The sequence below is a fragment of the Danio aesculapii genome, chromosome 24 (genome assembly GCF_903798145.1).
Source record: "Danio aesculapii chromosome 24, fDanAes4.1, whole genome shotgun sequence".
Taxonomy (NCBI): Eukaryota; Metazoa; Chordata; class Actinopteri; order Cypriniformes; family Danionidae; genus Danio; species Danio aesculapii.
In genome coordinates, this window is record NC_079458.1 from 25991048 (window position 1) to 26017198 (window position 26151).

At 33.6% G+C, this 26151-nt stretch overlaps 1 protein-coding gene across 1 annotated transcript in view; it reads left to right on the forward strand.

Moving 5' to 3' along the window:
* Positions 1-26151, forward strand: part of dlgap1b (discs, large (Drosophila) homolog-associated protein 1b) — a 115728-nt gene that overhangs the window by 75012 nt on the left and 14565 nt on the right. The window contains exons 5-6 of the mRNA XM_056450951.1: positions 19874-20262; positions 21689-21771. Of these exons, the coding sequence (XP_056306926.1) occupies positions 19874-20262; positions 21689-21771 (472 nt within the window). The remainder of the gene's footprint in view (positions 1-19873; positions 20263-21688; positions 21772-26151) is intronic.

Consider the following 26151-nt stretch of genomic DNA (forward strand, 5'->3'; position numbering starts at 1 on the left):
TGGCCACTTTCATGATTTTAAATACTTTTCATTCATACGATATCCAATTTTACATTTCCAAACATGAAATAATTCACAAAGCTCCAACATGCTCTTCGCAAAACTATGCACACATTTCTGTGCCACACACAGTTGGTTGTTTCCCAACCCCCTTTCACAGGATACCAGGGGTCAGAGGTCAGACCTGGAGACACAAAGCATAAAGAGAACAAACCGCAGAGAGAGAGAAGGAAGAGAGATAGATGATAGGTGAGTTGCAGGCAATTATTAGGGTGTTTAGTCGACTGGAAAGTCAGTTAGATTAAAATCAGTTGATGCTAAAATGACAGTGGGCTTGTTTTGATTCATTTGTGGGGTGTTTCATAGGTTGAGTGTTGGGTGTGCTGTGTGTTTAAGTCGGGGTGTGAACTTTTGGCCACATTCCTTTGTATTTAGATGTAAATGCATGAGTGTCAGGCCTCTGACCTCTTGAGATGTACAAGATCTCGACCTAAAGACCTTCCACTAAACACAAACATGCACGGAAAGTACACACTTTTCACAGCTATGGATTAGTTTGGTTTTAAAGCTTAATTAATTTATACTGATTTATTATTTAATAAGCCGTGTGCTAGCTATTTAAATTGTAAACTGTGGAAGGCGAAATTATTATGCTTTTTGTGATATTTATATTAATTGTAAAAAAAAAATTCCAAAGGATATTTTTGCAGTATTCCCTATTGTATTTTTCTATACTGCTAGTACAATTCTCAGCATGATTGAGTACACCCCATTTTGAAAATGAACATTTTTATTCATTTCTCAGTGATTATAGAGCAATGTACTTTGGTGAATTTAAACAAAACAGATATATTTATTAAAATAATATTTTAGTCACCAAACATTTAAATTAACAGATAATACAATTCAAGCAAAATATTGCAAATAAATAAATAAATTACAACCTACAAAATTTGCTTCTCTTGATTTTTGCTCTTTTTAAAAACTTTAATTAATATTTTTCCTAACATGTATATTTGGCTGTACTATTTTTAGATAAGTTAATAAGATAAGATATTTAGATAGTTATTTTGTTAGATAAGCTCCAGGTTTGGCTTCAGTACAGACTAATCTAATGGATATGCACAAATATAATATTGTATAGTTTCCTATTAAAAACATGAATTTAAAAGATAGATTTGTGAGGAGTGACCTTATAGTCAACATATATGCTGAGCTCTGTATTTCCTATTACATAATTATTTATATTCTGCAGAAATATATAATTTTTTATTACTGGCTATAGAGCAAACCACTGTCCAATGGCTTGCTTAATTAACCTAACTTGTCTAATTAACCTAGTTTTAAATCAACATAGGCTCATTCTGAAAATGACCCCCTATATACATTTCTGGAGAATGCAAATTATGTAGCCAGAATTACGTATGAGCCAGAAGTATTTATGAACGACTGTATGTACGAATGACCAACTGAATGATTATCTCCGTATAGATGGCTTTCCCGATGTTACCAGTTTGTCCAGTTTGCTCGCCATGTATGTCAGTGGACTTGAGACGCAGAGAGGAGTTGACCACGACAACAGGGTTTGAGTCTGGCGAACAATGTTTCCAAAAAGCGTAAGACCAAAACAGAAGCCAAAAAGTAAAATAAACGAGTAAATAACAGAGTAAGAACGTGGTAAAATCTGAAAACGTAGAAAAAAATCATGCGAGAGCTTTTCTTTTTCTGGATTGCTTTTGAAAACTGTTGGGTTTAATTTGATGATCATTCTGCAAATCAAGTCTTAAAATGACTAAAATATCACTCATCATGTTGTACACGTTAGTTTTTAAAACAGTTTTGGTTGGGTTTAGGGAAGGAGGAGGGTGGGTCAGTCAGTCAGGCGACATCGGCCTCTGGTGGAATTACGGGATCAAAGCAGGCATGAATGGCACTCGTGAGAGAAAATTGAAATCTCAAAATAGCATACACAGCAGACTTTGATGGATTTGCAAAAACTGCAAAAAAACATACCTTCTGGGACGTATTTGGAGCTCTCCAGAAATGTATATAGGGGTACAATTTCAGAATGTGCCTGGGTTGCTTTAAATTGCACTTTCAGTTGAATACTAGTATCTTGCATAATAACTAAATATGTCATCATGCTAAAGACAAAAAAATTTGTAATAAAATTAGTTATTCAACTATTATGCTTAAAAATCATTAACAAAGTCTTCTTTGTTAAACAGCACCTGGGAGATATTTGAAAAGGAATTCTGTATATTATAATATTTGTATAAAATACAAATGTTATATAATTATATGCACATTATTTCTAGAATTATTCTTTTATTTTTTACATAAACGTACTATAAAAATACATACATTTATGTAATTATGATTATTACACCAAAATCACAGACAGATTTATATAACTTTAGATTCAGGCTTACTAATTACATCAGCTTTGTGTAGTGATCTCATACAGATAAACATGACTGCATGTGTATGTATGTCATCCTGTTAGATGAGTTTCATTCCTGGAATAGAGCAATGCAGGATGCATCTATCCTTAAACAAACAGACACACATGCGCGCGCGGTGACCCGTCGCAGCAGAAGTGTAATCAGACAGGTATGCAGACACTCATTCATTTGCAGGGAGTGTGAGGGCAGAACTGAGCTTTGATGGAAGATCATTAGTGAGTGAGGTGTGTGTGTGTGTAATTTTAGACTTCTCTTAAATTAAACTGAATATGTCTCATGGTTTTATTGTGTCTTTTTATATATTAGATCTAGAACTTAAAGATTGCATTGGGTGGCGATTTCTCCAGTTCCAGATACACTGTTTCCAATACAGCATTATGCTTTGGAATGGAGTGAAGTGTTTCTGCTTTCCTGACATTGAATCCAACCTGTCAGATTGTCCTGTCAGAGTTCATTGTGCATAAGCACATCAATATTTAATTTAGTTTAAGCTTAACAACACAAACATTTTTTGTTTACTACTGGCTCTTGGATTTCTTAAATTGTTGTTTATTATATAGTTGTGTGACAATCGGATGTGGTATTTAGCACTTTATAGTTATCCTACATGTTTATAGGCCTGTCGCAATTATCAATATATTGACTTTTCACAGAATACATGGATATGGCTTCAATAAATTGATGACGCAATATATATTAGCCAATAATATATTTTTCTGAAAGTTACTGATGATTTGGAAGACGCTCTGAAGCTCTGTTTTCAAAGCTACAGTCCACTTCCATAAAACTGAAGACGCACAATGGCGCACATTCACAAATAACGTTAAAGCCATTTTAAAGGTTTATTTTTATTTTACAGTGTCAACATTTGTATCAGGACATTTCAATAACTTTGATAATTAGATTTGAGAATTACTCAGCATAATCAAGTCTTAAAATTACAATAATATCACTTAACATGTTGTACAAAATGTAATGAAGAAGTGTGTACCCTTTATCATTGTGTATGGGAGTGCAATGAAATCAAAACGTTTTGGAAAGAGATCCTTATGACTGGTAAATTAATTGGAGAAAATGTACATTTGTTTCCCAAAATATGCTTATTTCATATATACACTGTAAACCTGAATCTGAACACAAGCAAAAATAGATTTTAGTTTACTCCAAGCGAAGCATGTTATTGCTTTAAATTGAAAAAAAAAAAAAACTCAAAAGGCCATCCAAAATTACAAGACTTTTTTAATCAAATATGGACCCCCCTCTTCCAACACTTTCTTAAGCAGGTGACCCAAGCAACATTTTTATGTTTTAGTGTTAGGTTTACCAAACCCTTGTTGGTGTCTTACTGTTCAGATATCTTACATTTCATTTGTTTAATGAGCACACACTGGAAAGCTGTGAAGTGCAAGGTACAAAAATATGTACTGGACATTGTTATTATTTAGTTATGCACTGTTATTATTTGAATTCATGTAATTTATTTATATATTTATTTTCACCTTTTTAACCATTTGTTGGAGTCCTGATGTTTAAAAGATTTTTTTACTAATATGTTTTATATTTTTTTATTTAATTTAAGTCTTTTTGTTTTATTTATATTCATTCATTCATTCATTTTTTTTTCGGCTTAGTACATTTATTAATCCAGGGTCGCCACAGCGGAATGAACCGCCAACTTATACAGCATATATTTTTTACAGCTGCAACACATCTCTGGGAAACATCCATGCACGCTCATTCACTATGGACAATTTAGCTTACCCAATTCACCTGTACCGCATGTCTTTGGACTGTGGGGGAAACGAGCACCCGGAGGAAACCCACGCGAACGCAGGGAGAACATGCAAACTCCACACAGAAACGCCTACTGACCCCGCCGAGGCTCGAACCAGCGACTTTCTTGCTGTGAGGCGACAGCACTACCTACTGCGCCACTGCGTCGCCCATTTTATTTTATTTAATGTATTTTGTTTTGTAGTTCAAACAAAACCCAACAAATATAAATTGAAGAAAAAAATCACATTACAATAGTTTCTGAGACAATATATCGCACAACAAGAATTATTTATTGTGACTGGCCTATCTATTTATTCTGTACAGTATCTAAATGATCTGCTTGACACAGTGAATATAAAAGTGTCTAATAAGAATCTTCTGCTAAGTTAAACTGTATTTTTAATCAAAGCAGATGATATTCTTAAAAAGTTAAAAAACAACAACATTTTTTTCATATTTAAAACAAGTAAACCTGTTGTAATTTGGAACTGTTAAGCTGACTTGACTTAATTTTATGTTTATGGACTGAAAAAAATTATTCAAAGTTGATTCCTTGGATTAACTTTTTTTTAGTTAAGTGTTTGCAAACAATTTATTTGAACATTACTAAATTGAATTTGTTTGTTTAAATTCAACACAAATTGTTTGCAAAAATTTGGCAGACATTTTTTCAGTGTAGTTAATGTACGTAATAATTTTAAGGTAACACATTCACTTTAAGTAAACAAAAGATTTTTTAGTATGTGTGAATCCACATGTCATTTTAAAATTTGTTTCACATTTGTCTAATAGTGCGTTTACTTTTTTCATTGTTTAAAACCAAAAGAATGAAAGTGAAGTGTGTCTACATGCCCCATGTGGTGCACACTGCAACATGACATTATGACAGCTACAAATGTCAACTGATATATGAAAAAAACTGATCACAGCACACAGTATACAGCATAGTTCAAAACAATGTTTGCGAAAAGCTGAAATTAAAGCTGACATTTAGAAAGAAAAGTTACGTCACTAATGTCACAGAATGGCACAGTTTCAGTAATAGTGAGTGCATTGCAAAGCAGCAGGAATTTATAGTTACAGTCTTCTGCTAACTTTAAATGTTAACAAAAAACCTCTAAACCTAAACAACAGACTGGAGGTGGACTGGAGGAGATAATGATTTGTCTCCTTTTCAATAAAAATTAAAAACTGAGATAAAAAAAAAAAATTTTAATAAATCTAAAGATATAAAATGTATCTTTTTTGGGGAGTTTCTTTCATTCGTATCTCAGTGCAACTAGTAACTACCATAAATTCTGTCATGCTAGCATGTGTGGTCAGGTCATGTGTGTTATACACATTTTAAAACACTTTTGTTTTGTTTTTAATACATTTTGTGTATGCTAGTTTAGCATGGGTTTCTTTTGGTGTGTGTACTGGTTTGGTTGGTTTACAAGGACATTATAATGACATGGGTAGAGCTATTACAACATTAAGGAGGTTTATGTGTCCTTGTAATTCAAAACGTTTAAAAGCATAATTAATGATGTCTTAAGACATTTAAAATTTGCTTCAGGTTTCCTGCGAGAGTTGGGGTAGGGCCATATAATAAGTGTTTTTTTTACAGTATAAAATACGTTATTCCTATGGAGAGTCCTCATAAACCACCACCAGCGTGTGTGGGTGTCCTTGTGTGAGTGTATGTGTGTGTGTTCTCACTTTGACTGGTGTCAGGAATGCTCTTACAGGAACTAAAGCAAATGGGCCGCTAAGACTAATCTCATCCTCTTTTACTGCGTCTCTCTCTCTCTCTCTCCCCCTCATTCGTCCTCCTCCAGGGCACGTCTGTCTGTACAGACCAGATATTCATCACCTCAGTTAAGATCTTTCTCCCCTGCAGATACAGACTCCAACTAACTTTGAAGAGTGTAGTTACAATTTTAGACCTCATTACCTTTGCATTTAGTGGGAAAAGAAAATGTCCCCCTTTTTTGTTCACCGATTCACCGTTAACCGAAAGTGCGTTTTTAAGCTTTAAATGGTATAATTTTCTTTTTTTTTAAATACAAATTTTCTTTTCGGCTCAGTCCCTTTATTAATCTGGGGTCGCCACCGCAGAATGAACCACCAACTTATCCAGCATATTTTTTACACAGTGGATGCCCTTCCAGCTGCAACCCATCACTGGAAAACACCCATATTCTCCCATTCACACACATACACTACGGACAGTTTTAGCTTACCCAATTTACCTAGAGCACATGTCTTTGGACTGTGGGGGAAACCAGACATACATACATATACATATACATATATATATATATATATATATATATACATATACATATACATATACATATATATATATATATATATATATATATATATATATATATATATATATATATATATATATATATATATATACACATATACATATATATATATATACATATACATATACACACATACACATACATACAAACACACACACAAACACGCAAATACAGTTGAAGTCAGAATTATTAGCCCCCCTGTTTATTTTTTTCCCCAATTTCTGAGAAGATTTTTCCCAACACATTTTCAACTAATTTCTAATAACTGATTTATTTTATCTTTGCCATGATGACAGTAAATAATATTGGCCTAAATATTTTTCAAGACACTAGTATTCAGCTTAAAGTGACATTTAAAGGCTTAACTAGGTTATTTAGGTTATCTAGGCAAGTTAGGGTAATTAGGCAAGTTTTTGTATAATGATGGTTTGTTCTGTAGACTATCTAAAAATATATAGCTTTAAGGGACTAATAGTTTTCACCTTAATGTTTTTAAAAAAATTTAAAACTGTTTTTAAAAAATTAAAAACTTGTTTTAAAAACAAATAAAACTTTCTCCAGAAAAAAAAAATATATATTTCAACTGTATGTATGTATGTATGTATGTGTGTATATATATATATATATATATATATATATATATATATATATATATATATATATATATATATATATATATATATATATAAATATAAATAATCCATTATTTTACACAGCCTTCTCTCTTACTTTAACAGGTGTATATTGTGTATTTATGCTCTTTTTAAATACAGTTTAGTTTAGTTTAATTGTTTTATTCCTGTTGTTTTGCACCTACGCCTTAATGAGTGATGGTTTGATTTTTTGTTAATTTTATGGTTCTATTGCATTTGTTCAATCTTCACCCTGTACATTTTTGTTAAAATATATTTGTCATTCTATTTCAATTAATGTTTATTTTTACACTTACTTACTAAGGTACATAAACTATGGTAACCCGTCTGGTCTATGATTTATTCCTGCTCTGCAATGCGATTATGACACTTCATTTGTCACCTGTCAACTGACAGTTAGCGTGTGTGTGTGTGTGTGTGTGTGTGTGTATGTGTGTTTGCGTGTGTGTGTGTGTGTGTGTTTAGTAAGCATGCATGGGTGTGTTTGTCACTGATTGACAGCTCAGGGGAAACTGGCCATGTGTATGAACTCAGGACAAGCGAAAGTAGGTCACGAGCACTGTTAGTAAACACATCCACTCACATAATCTACAGTTCGCTCTTAGAACTACGAGATATATATATATATATATATATATATATATATATATATATATATATATATAGGATTCCTTTTTTACATTATTCAGCAATAACAGGCCTGGTGGTCTATTTTTATTTCTCCCTTTTTTTAAACACACATGCACATGCTGTTTTATAGAAAGGCCACAGATTTCATGTTCCTCCCTGTTTCCACAGCTACACTTTCACAAAGGACTCCAGCTGGCTGTGGAAAGGGAGAGAGAAAGAGCAAAGGACGAACGGTGACCAGCCCCTTTCTAAACACACGGCAGCTGGGCCGAACTGTCATTCTGCACCCTGTCCTGCACAAAAACAGCCCCTCCTCTAGCGTCACTGCGCTTTGTTTTCACATGTTTTTTTTCCTCTGATAATTCCCTTGGCATCTACTAGAGGGAGCCCAACTAACCTGTTTGAATGAGTTTTATCGCTTCTAGCACACAAGCGTCCAGCCGTGGTCTTGCCCAGAGGTGCATTTAATCTCCCCTTCCTAATGAAGCATGAGGCTGAAAAGGGGAGTTTCTCTAGGCAGGGGCCGAGATGAAGGGATGAATGGATGATGGAGGGGGGTTGAGCAGGGGCCGTCTTTGATACAGGCCTGGCCCGGGCGGGGGTGCAGTATGTTTTTTAGCCAGGAGATTCACCATTCACACTCCTCTGTCGGCCACTCGTTTGAAGCCCTTCACAAAGAGGAGTTTGTGGGCCAGGGGCCAAAAGGGTTTTTTTTTTTGTCATTCACAGTGTCCCTCTCTCCTCCTCCTCCTGTTTAACCTCTCACTCATTCTTTGGCTCTTTTGAAATGAGAAATGCTTTATTGGCTAAGAACGCGGCCAATTAATGTTCAACCAACAGACTATTTCCTAATTGCTAGAAAACTTAGTATGCTTGGAGTTACAGTTGGGTCTTGTTTTTTTTAAAGGTTTTATGTTCAACTAGTTGACTTAAAAGGATAGTTCACCCCTCAAAAATTAAAAATATACTTACTGTTTACTCACCCTCAAGTGGTTTCAAACTTTTATGGGTTTCTTTTTCATCCCGTTGAACACAAGAGAAGATATTTTGAAGAATGTTGGAATCCTGTTGCCATTAACAATCATAGTATGAAAATAAATAGCAAGTGAGTCATGAGTATGACAGAATTTAAATTTATCAGTGAACTATCCTTTCAGGTAAGATTCTCTGTGTTAAAATCATTACATACAGTTGGTACAAAATATTGCTGATCAAATTAATAAAACTTTAGGCCACATCTCCCCTATTTAACAACTTTTATACTGGCTTCCAATAAAATTTGTGTAAATAAAAAAAAAAATCATAAAGGACTCATATACATACTTTTCCCCAGGGTTAGGTACGTTACTTCAAATAAAGTAATTTATTGCTAGTTACAATATTAAAACTTTATATTTAAAAAAACACAATAAATTAAAAAATATATTATATTATATTATATTATATTATATTATATTATATTATATTATATTATATTATATTATATTATATTATATTATATTATATTATATTATATTATATACATTAGGGCAGCATGATTATGGCCAAAATAGAGAATCACATTTTTTATTTTTTTTTCTTAAAATAAAGATGATGGATTCTGTAGATGTAAAATAAAGGTTATTATGACTAGACTATTATTATTGTTATTTCTTGATCATATAGTAAAACAACAATAATAATATGTGTAGGTCTACTTTATGTTCAAATGTTAAATTTTATATAGACTTGGAATGGTGGACCTGAATAAACTTTAAATTCGTCCTGGTCATTAATGCACAGTAAAGTGATTATATCAGAATACAACTATTCATTATTCTGAATTTGATTTATTATGTTTGAAACATATGCTTGCAACCTTATTTGACCATTTATTTACTGGTAAAATGAGACATTTGTCATTATCAGATTCCTTCTTGCATATATATATATATATTATATATATATATATATATATATATATATATATATATATATATATATATATATATATATATATATATATATATATATATATATATATATATATATATATATATATATATAGTTGAAGTCAGAATTATTAGCCACCCTATTCATTTTTTTCCCCATTTTCTTTTTAACAGAGAAGATTTTATTTCAACACTTTTCTAATCATAATAGTTCATAATAACCCATTTCTAATAACTGATTTATTTTATCTTTGCCATGATGACAGTACATAATATTTTACTAGATATTTTTGAGGACACTTAGACTACAGCTTGAAGTGACATTTAAAGACTTAACTATAAGTTAATTAGATTAACTAGACAAGTTAGTGTAATTAGGCAAGTTATTGTATAACGATGGTTTGATTTGTAGACTATCGGGGAAAAAAATGCTTAAAGGGGCTAATAATTTTGATCTTAAAATGTTTTTTAAAATATTAAAAATTGCTTTTATTCTAGCCGAAATAAAACAAATAAGACTTACTGTGAAAATTTCCTTGCTCTGTTAAACATCATTTGGGAAATATTTACATACATTTTCTATCAGGCTCCTATAATTAGGTTCAGACGTTTCATTTAATAAATAATGATACAAATATTATCAGACATACTGTGAAAATGTCCTTGCTCTGTTAAACATCATGTGGGAAATATTTTAAAAAGAAACAAATTCAAAGGGGGGCTAATAATTCTGACTTCAACTGTATGTATGTATGTATGTATGTATGTATGTATGTATGTATGTATGTATGTATGATATAGTATGATATGTAGTATATATATATATATATATATATATATATATATATATATATATATATATATATATATATATATATATATATATATATATATATATATATATATATATATATATATAAATACATACATATATATATATAACACATACATACATACATAGAGTTCAGATGCAAAACTTCTATCAGGCTCCTATAATTAGGTTCAGAAGTTTCATTTTATAAATAATGATAAGGTTATTATATAGTAAATAAAATAACTTAAAAAAAACAAATCCACTTTTTTTTTGTAAAAACCTCTAAACCCCTCTATTGGGACAAAACATTGCAATTAGTTGAAAATCACTAAAGATGCATTTAGAAATTATTTTACCAAACATAAAACACACACAAAAATTTTAAATATATACATCTGTCTAGTAAGTGGCAGTTCATTCTGCTGTGATAAACCAGGGAAAAAGCTGAAGGAAAATTAATGAATTAAATCTGTCAAGTAAGTGCATTAATAAATAACATTAAAATTGACATTAATTAAATCTTAACAATCTGTTGTCATTTCTGATATTAGGGATTTAGATTTAAAATGTAAACATTGCAAACATTGTAAACTAAGCTTGTTAGATTTAAATAATGTAGTGTAAAACTCTGAAACACAATCTTCTGATTGGTTTTAGAGACATAGCAGCTTTTGCTGTCAAAGGCAAGTGGCGTTTAGAGGCTTTTGCAAAAAAACCCTGTTATTTCTGAATGCACTAACGCTGCGATTTAGATAATTTGAAGCAAATCAATTTGTTGATGGTTTACTACGTGCCTAAAACATTCGCTTAATGTCAATAACTAATTTTTTGTGGAAGTGGCGTTTAGCGGCTTTTGTATGTGAACTCTTTTATATATATATATATATATATATATATATATATATATATATATATATATATATATATATATATATATATATATATATATATATTAAAAGTAACTTGATTACTTAATTACTCGATTAATTTAATTACTTTACTCAATGCAATCTATATATCAATTAAATCAATCAATTAAAAAAGCATTTTAGAAGTAATGGTACCATATTTCATTCATATCATATACTGTAATTGATTTCTGGCTCTGTAGATTTTTTGAGCATGTTCAATTGTCTTGATAAATGTAACCTTTAGCTGAAAATTTTGAATTATTCTGCAGATTATTTGCATTTTGTTACACTCTCTAAACTGATGATTGAGTTTATTTACAGTATTTAAAGCAAGTATATTTGAAGAAACTGTAATCACATTACATTCAAATGAAAAGTAATCCCTTATCTACTTTTTTGTGGCAAAGTAATCTAATTACAGTAAGTAGTTACTTTGTAACTATTACACCCAACATTACTCATTTCTGCACTTTAAAATTGGCTTCTGCCTGCTCTCTCAGATGTTTTGAAAACTTTGGGGGTCTTTGGGGTCACCAGCTTTTGGTTATGCGGTTTCGATCTTTAGAATACACTTTCCTTGGATGTTCGCAATAGTCTTCAAGTTTTTAAATCTAGTATGAAAACTTGCAGAATCATTAGAGATTAAAGAAAGTTCTATTCCAAATTCATCACACCAATTCATTTAAATATGACTGCTAAAAATATACTTCAAATATGAAGGCAAATATAAAACAAATATGCATTTATATTAAAATGTAGACATTTCGTTTATAGAGGTTAACAGAAATGCCTCGTTTACACTTGATATTTAAATTTGCTTTCGTCAGTCTGACCTCATGTGAACAACACAATGCAGGCGTTAACAAGTTGAAGGATTTTTTGAGCTTGTCCACTTTTGACCACTTCTAGAGGTAGCATGAGTACTCTAGAGATATTGATTGCTTTCAAGTGTTAATGCTCATGTTGTGGACTTAGGGTGACCATCTGGATACTGTTCTGCGGAGAGCAGATGTAATTTTTGGTGCAATGCAGGATATAGTTGGCTTTTCATGTTATCTTGCTTGCTTGGCATATGTTCATGATCTATACGCTATATTTGTAACCGCAGCATAGTTGCACACCACACAAAAAGTTTCACTAAAATATGTTGGTGACAATGAAATTGAGTTGATGTTTGGCAAACAATGCTTGGACTGAGTGATCAATTGAAATTAAATTCACAATCGTGATTAATCAAAAGCTGCGACTGTCATGCACATCTTGTCAGAAAAGCATGGTTGTGTGATCAATAGTGAATGACCTCCGAAGCTATAGGGAGTGCTCTCACTTGTGGAAACTAAACACCTTTTTTCGATTTGACATGAATAATAAAATCACAGGACTGCAGAATCATCTCAAAGAAGATTCATTTCAAACACTCGCCTGAATTTATTAAGTGTGTTTTGGATAAAAAAAAAATAATAAAAATTATTAAATGGTGGTATTTTCCACATGCTTTCAGATGTAGCAGAAATATTATTACAGAAAGATTGTCTTCAATTGTAGAATCACCTGATTAAATCATCTGTTATCTGTTATGGCCATCTATACGTATATATTACATACAGTGCATCCGGAAAGTATTTATAGCGCTTCACTTTTTCCACATTTTTTTATGTTACAACCTTATTCCAAAATTGATTAAATGTATTTATTTCCCCCAAATTCTACACACAATAGCCCATAATGACAATGTGATAAAAAGATTTTAAATAATATAAAGAAAAAAAATAAAGAAAAAGAAGAAAAAAAAAAAATCACATGTACATAGGTATTTACAGCCTTTGCCATGTAGCTCTAAACTGAGCTCAGGTACATTCTGTTTCCACTGATCACTCTTGAGATGTTTCAGCAGCTTAATTGGAGTTCACCTGTGGTAAATTCAGTTCATTGGACATAATTTGTAAAGGCATACACCTGTCTATATAAGGTCCCAGGGTTGACAGTGCATGTCAAAGCACAAACCAAGCATGAAGACAAAGGAATTGTCTGTAGACCTCCGAGACAGGATTGTCTCGAGGCACAAGGCTGGGGAAAATTACAGATGAATTTCTGCTGCTCTGAAAGTTCCAATGAGCACAGTGGCCTCCATCATCCATATGTGGAAGATGTGTGGAACCACCAGGACTCTCCCTAGAACTGTCCGGCCACCTAAGCTGAGTGATCAGGGGAGAAGGGCTTTAGTCAGGGTGGTGATCAATAACCCAATGGTCACTCTGTCTGAGCTCCAGCATTCTTCTGTGGAGAAAACTTTACAAAAGGACAACCATCTGTGCAGTAATCCCCCAATCAGGCCTGTATGGTAGAGTGGGCAGATGGAAGCCACTCTCTGCCTGGAATTTGCTAAAAGGCCTCTGAAGGACTCTCAGACCATAATAAATAAATTCTCTGGTCTGATGAGACTAAAATTGAACTTGGAGTGAATGCCAGGCGTTACATTTGGAGAAAACTAGGCACCACTCAACACCAGGCTAATACCATCCCTACAGTAAAGCATGGTGGTGGCAGCATCATGCTGTGGGGATGTTTTTCAGCCGCACAAACTGGAAGACTAGTCAGGAAAGAGGGAAAGATGAATGCAGCAATGTACAGAGACATCTGAAGCGGGTTTTCATTCAGGATAGCTGCGGATATGCAGATCATTATAGGAAAATTTTTATGACACTGTATAACAAAAATGTTTATTTTTACTGTACTGTGATGGCTGGGTTTAGGGCTAGACAAAAAAAAATGCTATTTATTGGGTAATTTCATAAGTAACAAATAATACTTGGTACAAGTACTGTTTTTTACATGACTGTGACGGTTGGGTTTAGGGTTGCGGTAGGGGTAGACGTTAATAAAATACAATTAATGGAAAATCTAATAAATAGGTGCCTTTTTGAATGATTTACCAATGGCCGTTTTGTGCTCTGCTTATGTGCCCTGCACGCCTCACGTTTTAACTGCCTGCTGCGCCTCGTGTATTTGCCATTGCGCACTGTGCTCGCAGTTGAAAAAACTCTGAGCTGAAAAAGCGTGTTATGTCAGTCGCGTCTTTTTCATTCTCCAATCAAATGAAAGCAGAGGCGGGGTTTCTGTTAAGGTGACAGCAGTGTTTGTTTTAAGATGACTACAGAGACTTGAAGATGAAGGAGAGACTTGGTTTTGAGTTATTCAGTGCTGTACTTCACAAATCTTGAATTTCACAGTATTAATAAATATTAAAATTATAACAATATCAACAACAACAATCTCGCACAATACGCAGATGATTCAGTCCTAGCCTAGTGACATAAAAAAGTGCACTGCTTAATCAGATTATGCAATCATATCCTTTCTGTTATCAGTGGCATAACAGTGTGGCTAATTGTAATGTCGCATTAAAATGAATCAATAAAGTGTGAAAAATCATCAGATTTGATGGACACCTTATGTGAATTGAAGTGCAGTCCCCAGAATTAGCTGCTACGTTTGTTTGCAGTAGCACTTGGATTGTGTTATACAAGAGGCAGATGTTAAGACCGTTTTGTTGAGAAAGTTGGACGAAAACATTTCGGGGAGTTTTTCTTTCTGCGTTCCTGCCTGCTGGAGTTCAGGAATTCTCTATCACACTCCACTTCCCAACTGCTGGATAAACACGATGGCCTTGAGAGAGAGTGTGTGTGAGTGTGTGTGTGTGTGTGGTTTGGGAGGTGTGACGCTTCCATGATCCAAACATCAAAGTGTATCCGTGGAAACTGTGAGGTAGTCAGTAAATGCTGCTAACATGGCATGACTTGTTTTTATTCCTTGACTTTTTTGTGTGTGCGTGCGTGTGGATGAAAATATAGTCATTTGGGATGCGTCCTACACATCTGGTGTTAGAGAATATATCATACTGCGGTGGCCCATGTTATAAAAACACCATTTTTTGAGACGTTTTGGCCACTAAAAAGACTTTGACAGCTCTCTGGCAACTGATTTCCTCTTCAGTTTGTGGAGTCCAGACAACCCGCTGACCTTACTGGCATGTCTGTGTGCCGATGGGGCATCTGTGTGTGTGTGTGTTTCTGCAAGCAGACATTTTTTAGCTGAATATTACAGAAAATAAAACCCTACTGTATTGAACTGTAAATTCAGTTGGTTTTATTAAATTACTTTTAACACTATTGTTTTAAAAGTAAGTTGTTTTAAGTTTTTCACAAATGTAAAAAATAAAAATAATTATAAATAAATATTTTTGGACAACAAATTTACATATTTAAAAAAAAATTATGGATCATTATAGTTAAAAGAAATAAACATTCATTTTAGCAAAAAAAAAATATATATATTGGCTTTTTAAAAACGATTAAAATTTACAAAAACTAAAGAAGAGAATACAAAATCATTTATATTTATATTACATTATATTTGAATTAAAAAATAAAATAAAAATGTTAGACATTATAATAGATACTAAATATTAAAAAATACCAAACATACACTGAGGTAATGCCTCCTGAAAACTGAAAAAAGGAGAGAATGCATTCAAAATGATTCAATAATTGCACCACAAGACGTTTTTTAAACCATTTAAAGCCTTACAGACTGCCACTTTTGATTTTATATGTTAAATAAAAACAGAAAGAAAATAAATATTTGACCAAGAGATTTTCAACGCTATTATGGTGTTATAAAGAGATAATATTTTAAAAGACAAATTGTTTTTAGCTAAAAAAACAACAAAAAAAAAACAATCACATCTGACTGTAGTTTAAAGGAGTGCAGGTGGGTGGATGGTTTGGTCTGTTTGACCTGTGGTTTGCCTTTTGTCACTGAAGAGAGCGAGAGGGAAGGCTTTAGAAATAAACCGCAGAACTGGGTGGGTCAGAGAACACACACGTTTTGACACATGACACAGGCTAACACAGACACAGGTGAGAACAAGTATACACAGCGTTTAAAGAGACTCTACAGGCAAAAACACCTTTTTCATGCATGAAAGATACATTAAGATTTTGGGTGTTTTTTTTTTATTACCTAATATAAAGGGAGAGACCTAAATACACGTTTAAGTGATTCTTTTGAAGAGTTTTTTCTTCTGAAGTGAGAAAAACGTTTTAAATTGTACAGAACTTATATAAGTGTATCAAAATTTAATATTTTTATATTTAACACCAGCCTGAACATAGGCAGGACGGATCCATGCTGTAGCATGCTGCTGTAGCCCATCCGCTTCAAGGTTGGACATGTTATCCACTAAGAGATGCTCTTCTGCACATCTCGATTGTAACGAGTGGTTTTTTTGAGTTACTGTTGTCTTTCTATTAGCTCAAACCAGTCTGGCCATTCTCCTCTAACCTCTGGCATCAACAAGGCATTTGCGCCCACAGAACTTTTTGGACTATTCTCTGTAAACCCTAGAGAGAGTTGTGCGTGAAAATCCTAGTAGATCAGCAGTTTCTAAAATACTCAGACCCCAACAACCATGCCATGTTCTAAGTCACTTAAATCACCTTTCTTCCCCACCTTTCTGATGCTCGGTTTAAACTCCAGATAACCTTGACCATGTCTACAAAATTTTTCAAAAATTCCTCTAAACGTTATGTTTTAAAACTAAAACTTCTGAGTTTTGTGAATGAAATGTATGCAAATTAGTGCATATTTCAACAAAGAATGCCTCATTTGCATGTTTCATTTATTCATTCATTTATTTTTCTTCGGCTTAGTCCCTTTATTTATCACCGCCAACTTATCCAGCATATTTTTTCACAGCGGATGCCCTTCCAGCACCAACCCAGTACTGGGAAACATCCATACACACTCATTCACACACATACACTACGGTCAATTTAGGCAAAGCAAGGCAAGTTTATTTATATAGCACATTTCAAACACAGTGGCAATTCAAAGTGCTTTACATAAACAATAATAAAAAAGACAAGTATAAGAAAATAAAAAACAAATAATAAAAATAAAGAATTTAGTTTCATCAATTCACCTATACGTCTTTGGACTGTGGGGGAAACCAGACCACCTGGAGGAAACCCACACCAACACGGGAAGAACATGCAAACTCCACACAGAAATGCCAACTGACCCAGCCGGGGCTTGAACCAGCAACCTTCTTGCTGTAACGCGACCTTGCTAACCACTGAGCCACTAATACAGAAATTGTTTGCAATTTTTAATGTAATCCATCAAATTGTGAAGTATGTTGATAAATATTAATATTATTTCGTTTTACTCTGTTCACCTGCAGTGTCTTGCCTTAAAGAGAGCGTCTGGCCTACTTTCCACATGCTCTGTGACCCAGTTTACACCAATTCAGACACACGGAACAGTAACAAACCTGTTCCACATCCCTTCTCATGTGTTAAAAGACGGCGCATGATCTGCTTACAGTGCTATAATCTAAAACAGACGCGCTTTGGCACACACACTCTCTCGCACGCTCAGATGTCATAAAGCAAAAGAGAGATCTTACAATCTAATCCGCTCCCTTCATGTGTGTTTGTGTGTGTCTGGGCCTGCGCTAACCTGCTCCTGCCAAAAGCAGGAAATGAGGGAGCTGTAAGAAAATGGACTGCCACTGTTTAGTCTCTGAACACACACACACACACACACACGCACACACACACACACACACGCGCACACACACACACACACACACACACACACACACACACACACACACACACACACAGTGTTTAGTCTTCTCCAGCAGCTGTGCTATTCTAAGCAACACAGGCAGGAAGAACAGAGAGAGCAGAAATAGATAGATGATTTTAGGACAGTGATGCCAAAGTCCTGTTGTACTTCACTGTGCTCGACTCTAAACATGCTCTACTGGAGCCTGACATAAAACACAATCTAATACCCTTATTGTTGATTTTCAGGCCCTAAAATGTTATTTATTTATATATTTCTTATTAATTAATTTATATAATCATAATATTTATTTATTCAGTCATAATATTAATTTATTTATTTATTAAATCATATTTTTTATTTATTTATTTATTTATTTATTTATCCAATCATGAAACACAATAACACAGCTACTTTATTTTGGTTTGTTTATTTTTATTATTATTATTTTATTATTATTATTATTATTATGCTTATTCAACTGTACTTTAACTGTACTTCATAATAATAAAACATTTTATATTAACAATTTTAATAAAAAATATATTTATTTTATTTATTTATTTGATAATAATATTTATTTTTTTATTTATTCAATCATAATATTTATTTATTAAATAATAATATTTTATTTTTATTTATTTATCCAATCATGAAACACAACACACATAGCTACTTTATTTATTTATTTTGGTTTATTATTATTATTGTTGTTGTTGTTGTGCTTATTTAATAATTTAATAATAATAATAATAATAATAATAATAAAACATTTTATATTAACAATTTTAATAAAACATTTATTCAATCATAAAATTTATTTATCAATTCATAATTTATTAATTTATTAAATCATAATATTTATTTATTAAATCACAATATTTCTTTCTTTCTTTCTTTCTTTCTTTCTTTCCTTCTTTCTTAATTTATTTATTTATCCAATCATGAAACACATCACACATAGCTACTTTATTTATTTATTTCGGTTGGTTTATTATTATTATTATTTTATTATTATTGTTGTTGTTGTTGTGCTTATTTAATTGTTTTTAAAAATAATAAAACATTTTATATAAATGTTAATAAAACATATTTAAATCATAATACTTATTTATTCAATTATAATATTTATTTATTTATTTATTTATTTATTTATTTATCTTGTGTGTGTATGTGTATATGTGTGTATATATATATGTATATATATATATATATATATATATATATATATATATATATATATACACACACATATACACACACACACACACACACACACACACACATGCATACACATACATGCATATATTTGAGAATTTACATTTAGATATAAAATATTAATGTTTATGATACAAATTATAGCAAAGTTAGCATGGTAACGTTAGCTTGCGTGACACGTTCTGAAATGTCTCTCAACATTGCGCTGCTTTGCCTTCGCCAAATTTACATTAATCCAAGTGTGATTTACAAAGAATAGCTACAAAAAAATATTAGATGCAGCTTACTGGTAAGTGGTGCTATGGTGAGCTATTTTTTAGAACAGGCCCGCGGCAAACTCATTTGATCCTCGTGGGCTACCTGGTACCCACAGGCACCATGTTGGTGACCCCTGTCTTATACCTTAATAAAAGCTTCAGCGATTAATCATGTCTATAAGCCTATACCACATTAAACTATCAAGTATGTGTTACTGCGTTGTCCAGATCTTCACTTACTAACCTTTACTTACTCCTCCTCCGCAGTATCATCATGTATAACCACCTACAAGAAAACCCCACCCCCCGTCCCGCCCAGGTCAACGCCCACCAGACCCTACATCTCTATAACAGCCCAGAGCAGCACAGAATCAGCCCAAGATGCCTACAATGAGCTGACTGGTGCTGGGCCTGCTAACCGGGCCTTGGCAGCCGTCCAGTCTGGCCTCAGCAACTCCACAGAGAGCATCGATAGCATGAAGGCCCTGACGGCAGCCATCGAGGCAGCAAACGCGCAAGTCCATGGACCGGCCAGCCAGCATGTGACCAACAGCACCATCACCATCACCACAGCCACCGCCACCTCTAGCGTTACACACATCTCAGAGGACGCTAAGAGAGATGCCCTCAGGAAGAGCCTGTCCATAGGGATACAGGTTGGCTACGTGCATTCACATCTGCAATGCCCGTTGGGTAACTGTAGAGCTGGGTTATAGGGTAAAGACCTCATAGTCAGGATTTTTACCAGGAAAACCACGATTCATGATTTTATCATGGTTCACGATCAGATTTAACAGATTTCTTGAACTACTAAAAATACCATAGTAGTCTGTTGAGATATTAAAATTAAGCTTTGAATATAATATGATTTATTCAGCACTCCCTCCCAAAGAGGCATTAGGTTGTTAAAAATGTATGTTTTGTTAGTTTAATAGTCCCTCCAGGATTTCGCTTGAATTTTTTTCAGATTTTTGCGGCCTAAAAGATTTTGCTGTGGCTTTTCTTAAAATTTGCAGCAATATTAGTGACATTAATTTGCTTTGAAAAATATACCACAGACAAATCTCTTTGTTATATATATCTAGAGATCAGATAGGTCTCGAGATCTCCCCCTGGTAAAGGGAGGAAAAGGAGGATATGGGGTGGAAGGGGGGATTCTTCCAAAACGAAGATTAAGTAGTAGGGAGAAATCCATTTATTGAAAGCTTGATTCAATCGGATTAGATTATTGCTGATCATGGATAAGAGGCCAGCCGCGATCAATCATATCACAAGCTCCTCTCGAAATTTGTTTATAAAACTTTACGTAGTTTGAACAAACAGCAATCATAATTTTTTGAGTGTAATTTAAAAACAAATTAAATTGAAAACTAAATATAAAATTTGAAAAGAATGGTCAACACGAGAACACTTATCACAGTTCTTTGTGTTGTTGGATTCAATATTTCACAGCAATTTGTCTGAGCAGTATGGCCAAACTATATTGTAAAAATGCTGGGTTCTACACAATCGATTTGTGTTGGGACAACATGAAGGAATTACATTAAATTTAGGTGTATTGAACATAAAGCAATTAAGTTGTCACAAAAAATTTTTTTTGAGTGCATTTACCTCAATTAAAAAACAAATTAAATATAAAATTTTAAATTAAAATAATAAAAAAGAACGGTAGACACTTGGGCCACAGTGGGGGATGATAAAAATCTTTATATCTGTAATACTCTGTTATATTTTAGAATAAAGCTTCACATTACATATACTTATAATATACAAATCTTATACAAATATACAATGAAACAGTTTTGATAGTATTTTTCAGGTATGTGTTTTTTTCACATTTTTATTAAATACTAGTCTTTTTGAACCATATAGTAAAGAGTATTATACTGTATATATTAGTATTTATAATTGTTAATAAATGCTACAGCATACTGTAGTATTAACTATACTGAACTGAAAAACTGTAATAAATACTATAATAATTACAAACACACACACACACACACACAACTCAAATTTACCGTTGTAACTAACTAAAACCATTCAATATTCACTCCATATTAAATGTGTGTCTGCCTTTAGGTGGATGGTCCTGAGGAACCCAACCAATCAGAAGTGCACTGTAAGTTTCAGTCGGTCGGCATTCAAGTAGAGGAGGAGAGAAGGTAAGTTTATCTACACCCACTCACTCTCTCACTCACTCTCTCTCTCTCTCTCTCTCTCTCTCTCTCTCTCTCTCTCACACACACCCACACACACAGACCAGAAACATATCCCATAACACCCACCTCCCATCATGTGCTCATACAAATAACACAAAGTAAATGAAAACATGATACAGATGCGAGTACAGTGAGTATGAATGTTTCAGAAGAATGAAAGCTGTAATAGGAGAGAGAGAGAAGAAAGTGAAAGAGAGACAGCGAGAGAGTTGTCATTTCAAGCACATGCTCCTGTGACAAAGACACTCCCTTTCTCTCTGTCTCTATTTCACACACACAGCTGTCCCTATCATGGTGGTTTGGACACTGGGGCCTCCTGAAAGGGTGAAGGAGTGGGAGGCAGCGAGACAGCTGCTCTGTGTGTGTGTGTATGCGGGTGTTTGTACGTGCATGTGCGCGTCTGTGTGTGTGCGACGCATGGCCATCTGTTGCTGTGCCCATTATGAATCAGGCAGGCTGCTGGGTCACAGACATGGTCAAGTATCGACCCCCTGTCTCACTTCTCTCTCTCTTCTGCTTTCTCTAGCTCACACAACCTCATATGTCACTGTTTTAGCCCCTGTGAGAGAGGGAGGGAAATAACGCCAGGAGGAGGTAGAGTGAAAGAGAGAGATGTTCAGTGTCTGTGGGCTTTCCCTTCAAGTTCAGTCATAGGTTCAGCCGACGCCTCGTAAAAATCACCATCTCGCAGTGCTGTCTGGGAGTGCAGATCAAATGCCAGAACAAATGTCTTGCATTGGCACTTGCATACTGTGTGTAAACAGTTGTTTTACAAAAGGTCAGTTATGTTCTAGGTCAGTTGATCTGTCCAGTCCAGTGGAGTGCAAATAGAGGCTTCGAATGGCTAAAATTGCTTTCTAAGTAGACAGCACTAAAGTTTTGTCATGTAGCCATTATTAAAGGTGCCACAGAATGAAAGTCTTGATAAACCTTTTGGTATAGCTGAATAATAAGATTTCAGTATGTTGAAATGGCATATCTTGAGCATCAAACAACATCGTTTCCTCATTCTCATGGAAACCCTGTGAGTGTGAAATCCTGTGAGAATCCAGCCCAATGGGAAAACACAGACTGTTAAGATCCACATGGGATTATTAATAGGTTGTTTTCAATCACGTGGTTCTTGTGACACGCAAAAATCAGATGGTGGGCAGTAAGTAAAAAAACTCAATGGGAGACATAGGGGAAAGTCTGTATTTTTGTGATGTATACAATATTTCAAAGAGGATATAAATAGAAAATAACCACATATGTTGGGCATGATCCTTATATCATGAAGAGTTTTCTACTGAACTCAAATATATTTGCCTGTCATCAAGGCGGTAAGCTATCACATGAAAAAATACTATAGTATATGCTACAGGGTTTTGAAGCGTACTATAGATGATTACTTGAATTAAACTGTCGTAATTAAATTGTTGCTGTGGTACATCAGTAATAAACAAATTATTCAACAGGCTTTAGTTTGTTTTCTATGCTATAATAATCACAATGCTCAACTAATGTTACAGTATTTATTACAGTTTATCAGTTTACTATATTACAGTATTCTGTTGTATTCATTAACAAAGAGTTGTACACATTATACACTTCACTATGTGGTTGAAAAACATTAATTATAAATTACTATAGTTTTTCCCCCATTCGGATAATGTTATATATTCCAGACATCACGAAATAACAGATGAAAGCATACAAAAGCATGTACGCATAGTCTACATTAATATTTATTTATTTTTGTAAGGGGGAAAAGTGCTCCACAATAATAACTATCTAATTTTGACACAAGGGTTACATTTCTTTTTTGTTTGATCGATGAACTTACCATCAACAAACATTTACCACTGCTGCACATCTCCATTTTCATGTTATGGTTGTTTGTTCTGCCAAAATGCCAGCAAAGACTTGGATTATTGCAAAACAAGACAGAGATTTCATTACAGCGATTACATGGCAGGATACGTTATTTATGTTCTACTAGATTTTGTAAAAGTGTGGTGGTGTTTATATCTGATTTTATGTAACACATTAACATACAATACACTTAGCTAGGCCTGTATATAATCCTTATTGGTGCTGTCAAACCAATTATCGCATTCAAAAAAAAAGTTTTTTCATATAGATGTACTGAAAAAATTGTTATTAGCTGCCTTTTCTTCCATTTTCAGCCAGTTTCTTGACCTTCCCCCCTTTATTAGCAAAAACCTTTGAAAGGCTATAAAAGCTATTTGCCATTTCTGATTTTAGCCAATTTAAACAATTAAAAACAACATAAAACATAAACATTTTGATGTTCTGATAGCAATTCTTGTATAGAAGAATCACTTCCTGCCCTCCATCTGAATTTCGCACGTCAAAGACGTCATGTGAAAACAACCTATATGCAAACCCAAGGGAGCCTTAGATTGGCCATAATGTTTCCTAGTGAAACTACAACAATAATATTTTCCCTTTTACTTTTGAGTTTTTCTGCTTGCATTATACTTGCTTGCGACTGTTATTTTGAAATAAGACTGACATTATAGAGCTTTCAGGTAATGCCAACCAGGCATGGAGCATCTCACATGATCACTGTTACCATCAGAATGCAAAATTCAGGAAAGATGATTTATACATTTACCCTTTCTTATGTGTATCTTTTGTTAGTTTAATGTGTTTGTAATACGTCAAAATCACATAAACTGCTTAACATAAGTGTTTAATGCACATTTATGCATCATGTCATATCACTCAGCTCTTCAGGTGAAATGATTGTTATTTAACACGAATATACTTAATTTGTTAAAATATGTTTTGAAAACTAAAGTATGATTATTTTGCACATGTGTATTTCAGAGTTCATGACATTGGGTATGTGAGCAATCAGGCTCTGACATGAGCTGCTGGAGCATCAGAGCAGAGCTCATTAATATTCATAACCCTTCCAAATATGGTCACAGCTAACCACATCAAATTAGGGCCAATTCCTAGGGTTGGAAATGGACCTGTAAAACTGTTTCTGGAGAATCTTTGCATTTAGCCAAGCCACAAATCTTCTGTTTAGGGAGAGAACAGTTTAGCACATTCTATCAATTTATTCTATGGCACCTTTATGTTTTCTTAATATTGTGTTGGCATCTGGGTGGTATGCACTGTGATACCCAGTAAATGCTGTCTAGAGAGGCATAATACAATTTTTGAGACATAAATATCTACAGTTACGTTATTATTATTTTAAATGTAAGCAATTATTGATGACATGTCATTGAATTATTAGAGAATAATCCATCAACAGACCAGAGTCAGTTATTACACTTATATTATGGTTACCTCATCTAAAGTAATGTTTAGATGATGTATTTCAAGACATTTGTCTGGTTATGTCCTCATACCCCTGCTGTGTGTGGCACAAGTTTTTACTCATCCAAAGCCTTTGGTTTTCTTTGATGTTTGTTGTTGGCAGATACTGAACACATTTGCTGTAGTGAACCAAAAGTGGTGCCCTATAAATGCTACCTAGATAAGCAATGTGACCATTTTTGAGATATAGACATCTACATTATATTGAGATGATATTATACGTTTCAATATATTGCATGCTATGATGCCTAGAAGTGTTTTCTAGATAAATGGCATATAAATTTTCTAGACATTCATTATCACCATATTATTCAATTATAAAGTACTGAAGGCTTTTGGCAACACAGTCATAGTTTCTAATTGTTTGTATAAGCCAAAGTGCTGCCTAAGAATACAGATCAAATACCAGTACAACCATCTTACACTCACTCTAATATACTGTGTATAAACAGTTGTTTTACAGAAGGTCAGCTTTGTTCCGAGTCAGCTGATCTGTCAAAACAAGTGAACTGTGAATGGAGACATCAAAGACCAGATAATATTAGCATTGATGCCACATTCGACTATTCCAGACATATCAATATGTCTCCTATTTTGAATCTGTCATCACTTACAACAAAGATCTATTTGTTTCCCAAGATGCTACATTATAAAGTAGCTTCTGGCTATAGATACTGCCAAAATGTAAATTTTTAACAAACGGGGTAATCATACACTGGTGAATTTTTTTTTATTATATTAGGTGCAAAAGTCTAAAGCGCATGGCGCAAAAGCATAAGGGAATCTCTGAATCCACTTTTGCTATTTTAAGGATGGAAAAATATGGTTTGCGCCGTGGCACATGGTCTAACAGGGTTGTGCTTATTCTCTTAATGAGTTATGGGTGTGTTTTAAGCATAACGTGCATTAAACCAATCAGAGTCTCATCTCCTATTCCATTTAAGAGTCAGTTGCATCACTCCATGGCACATTTGCTATTTACAT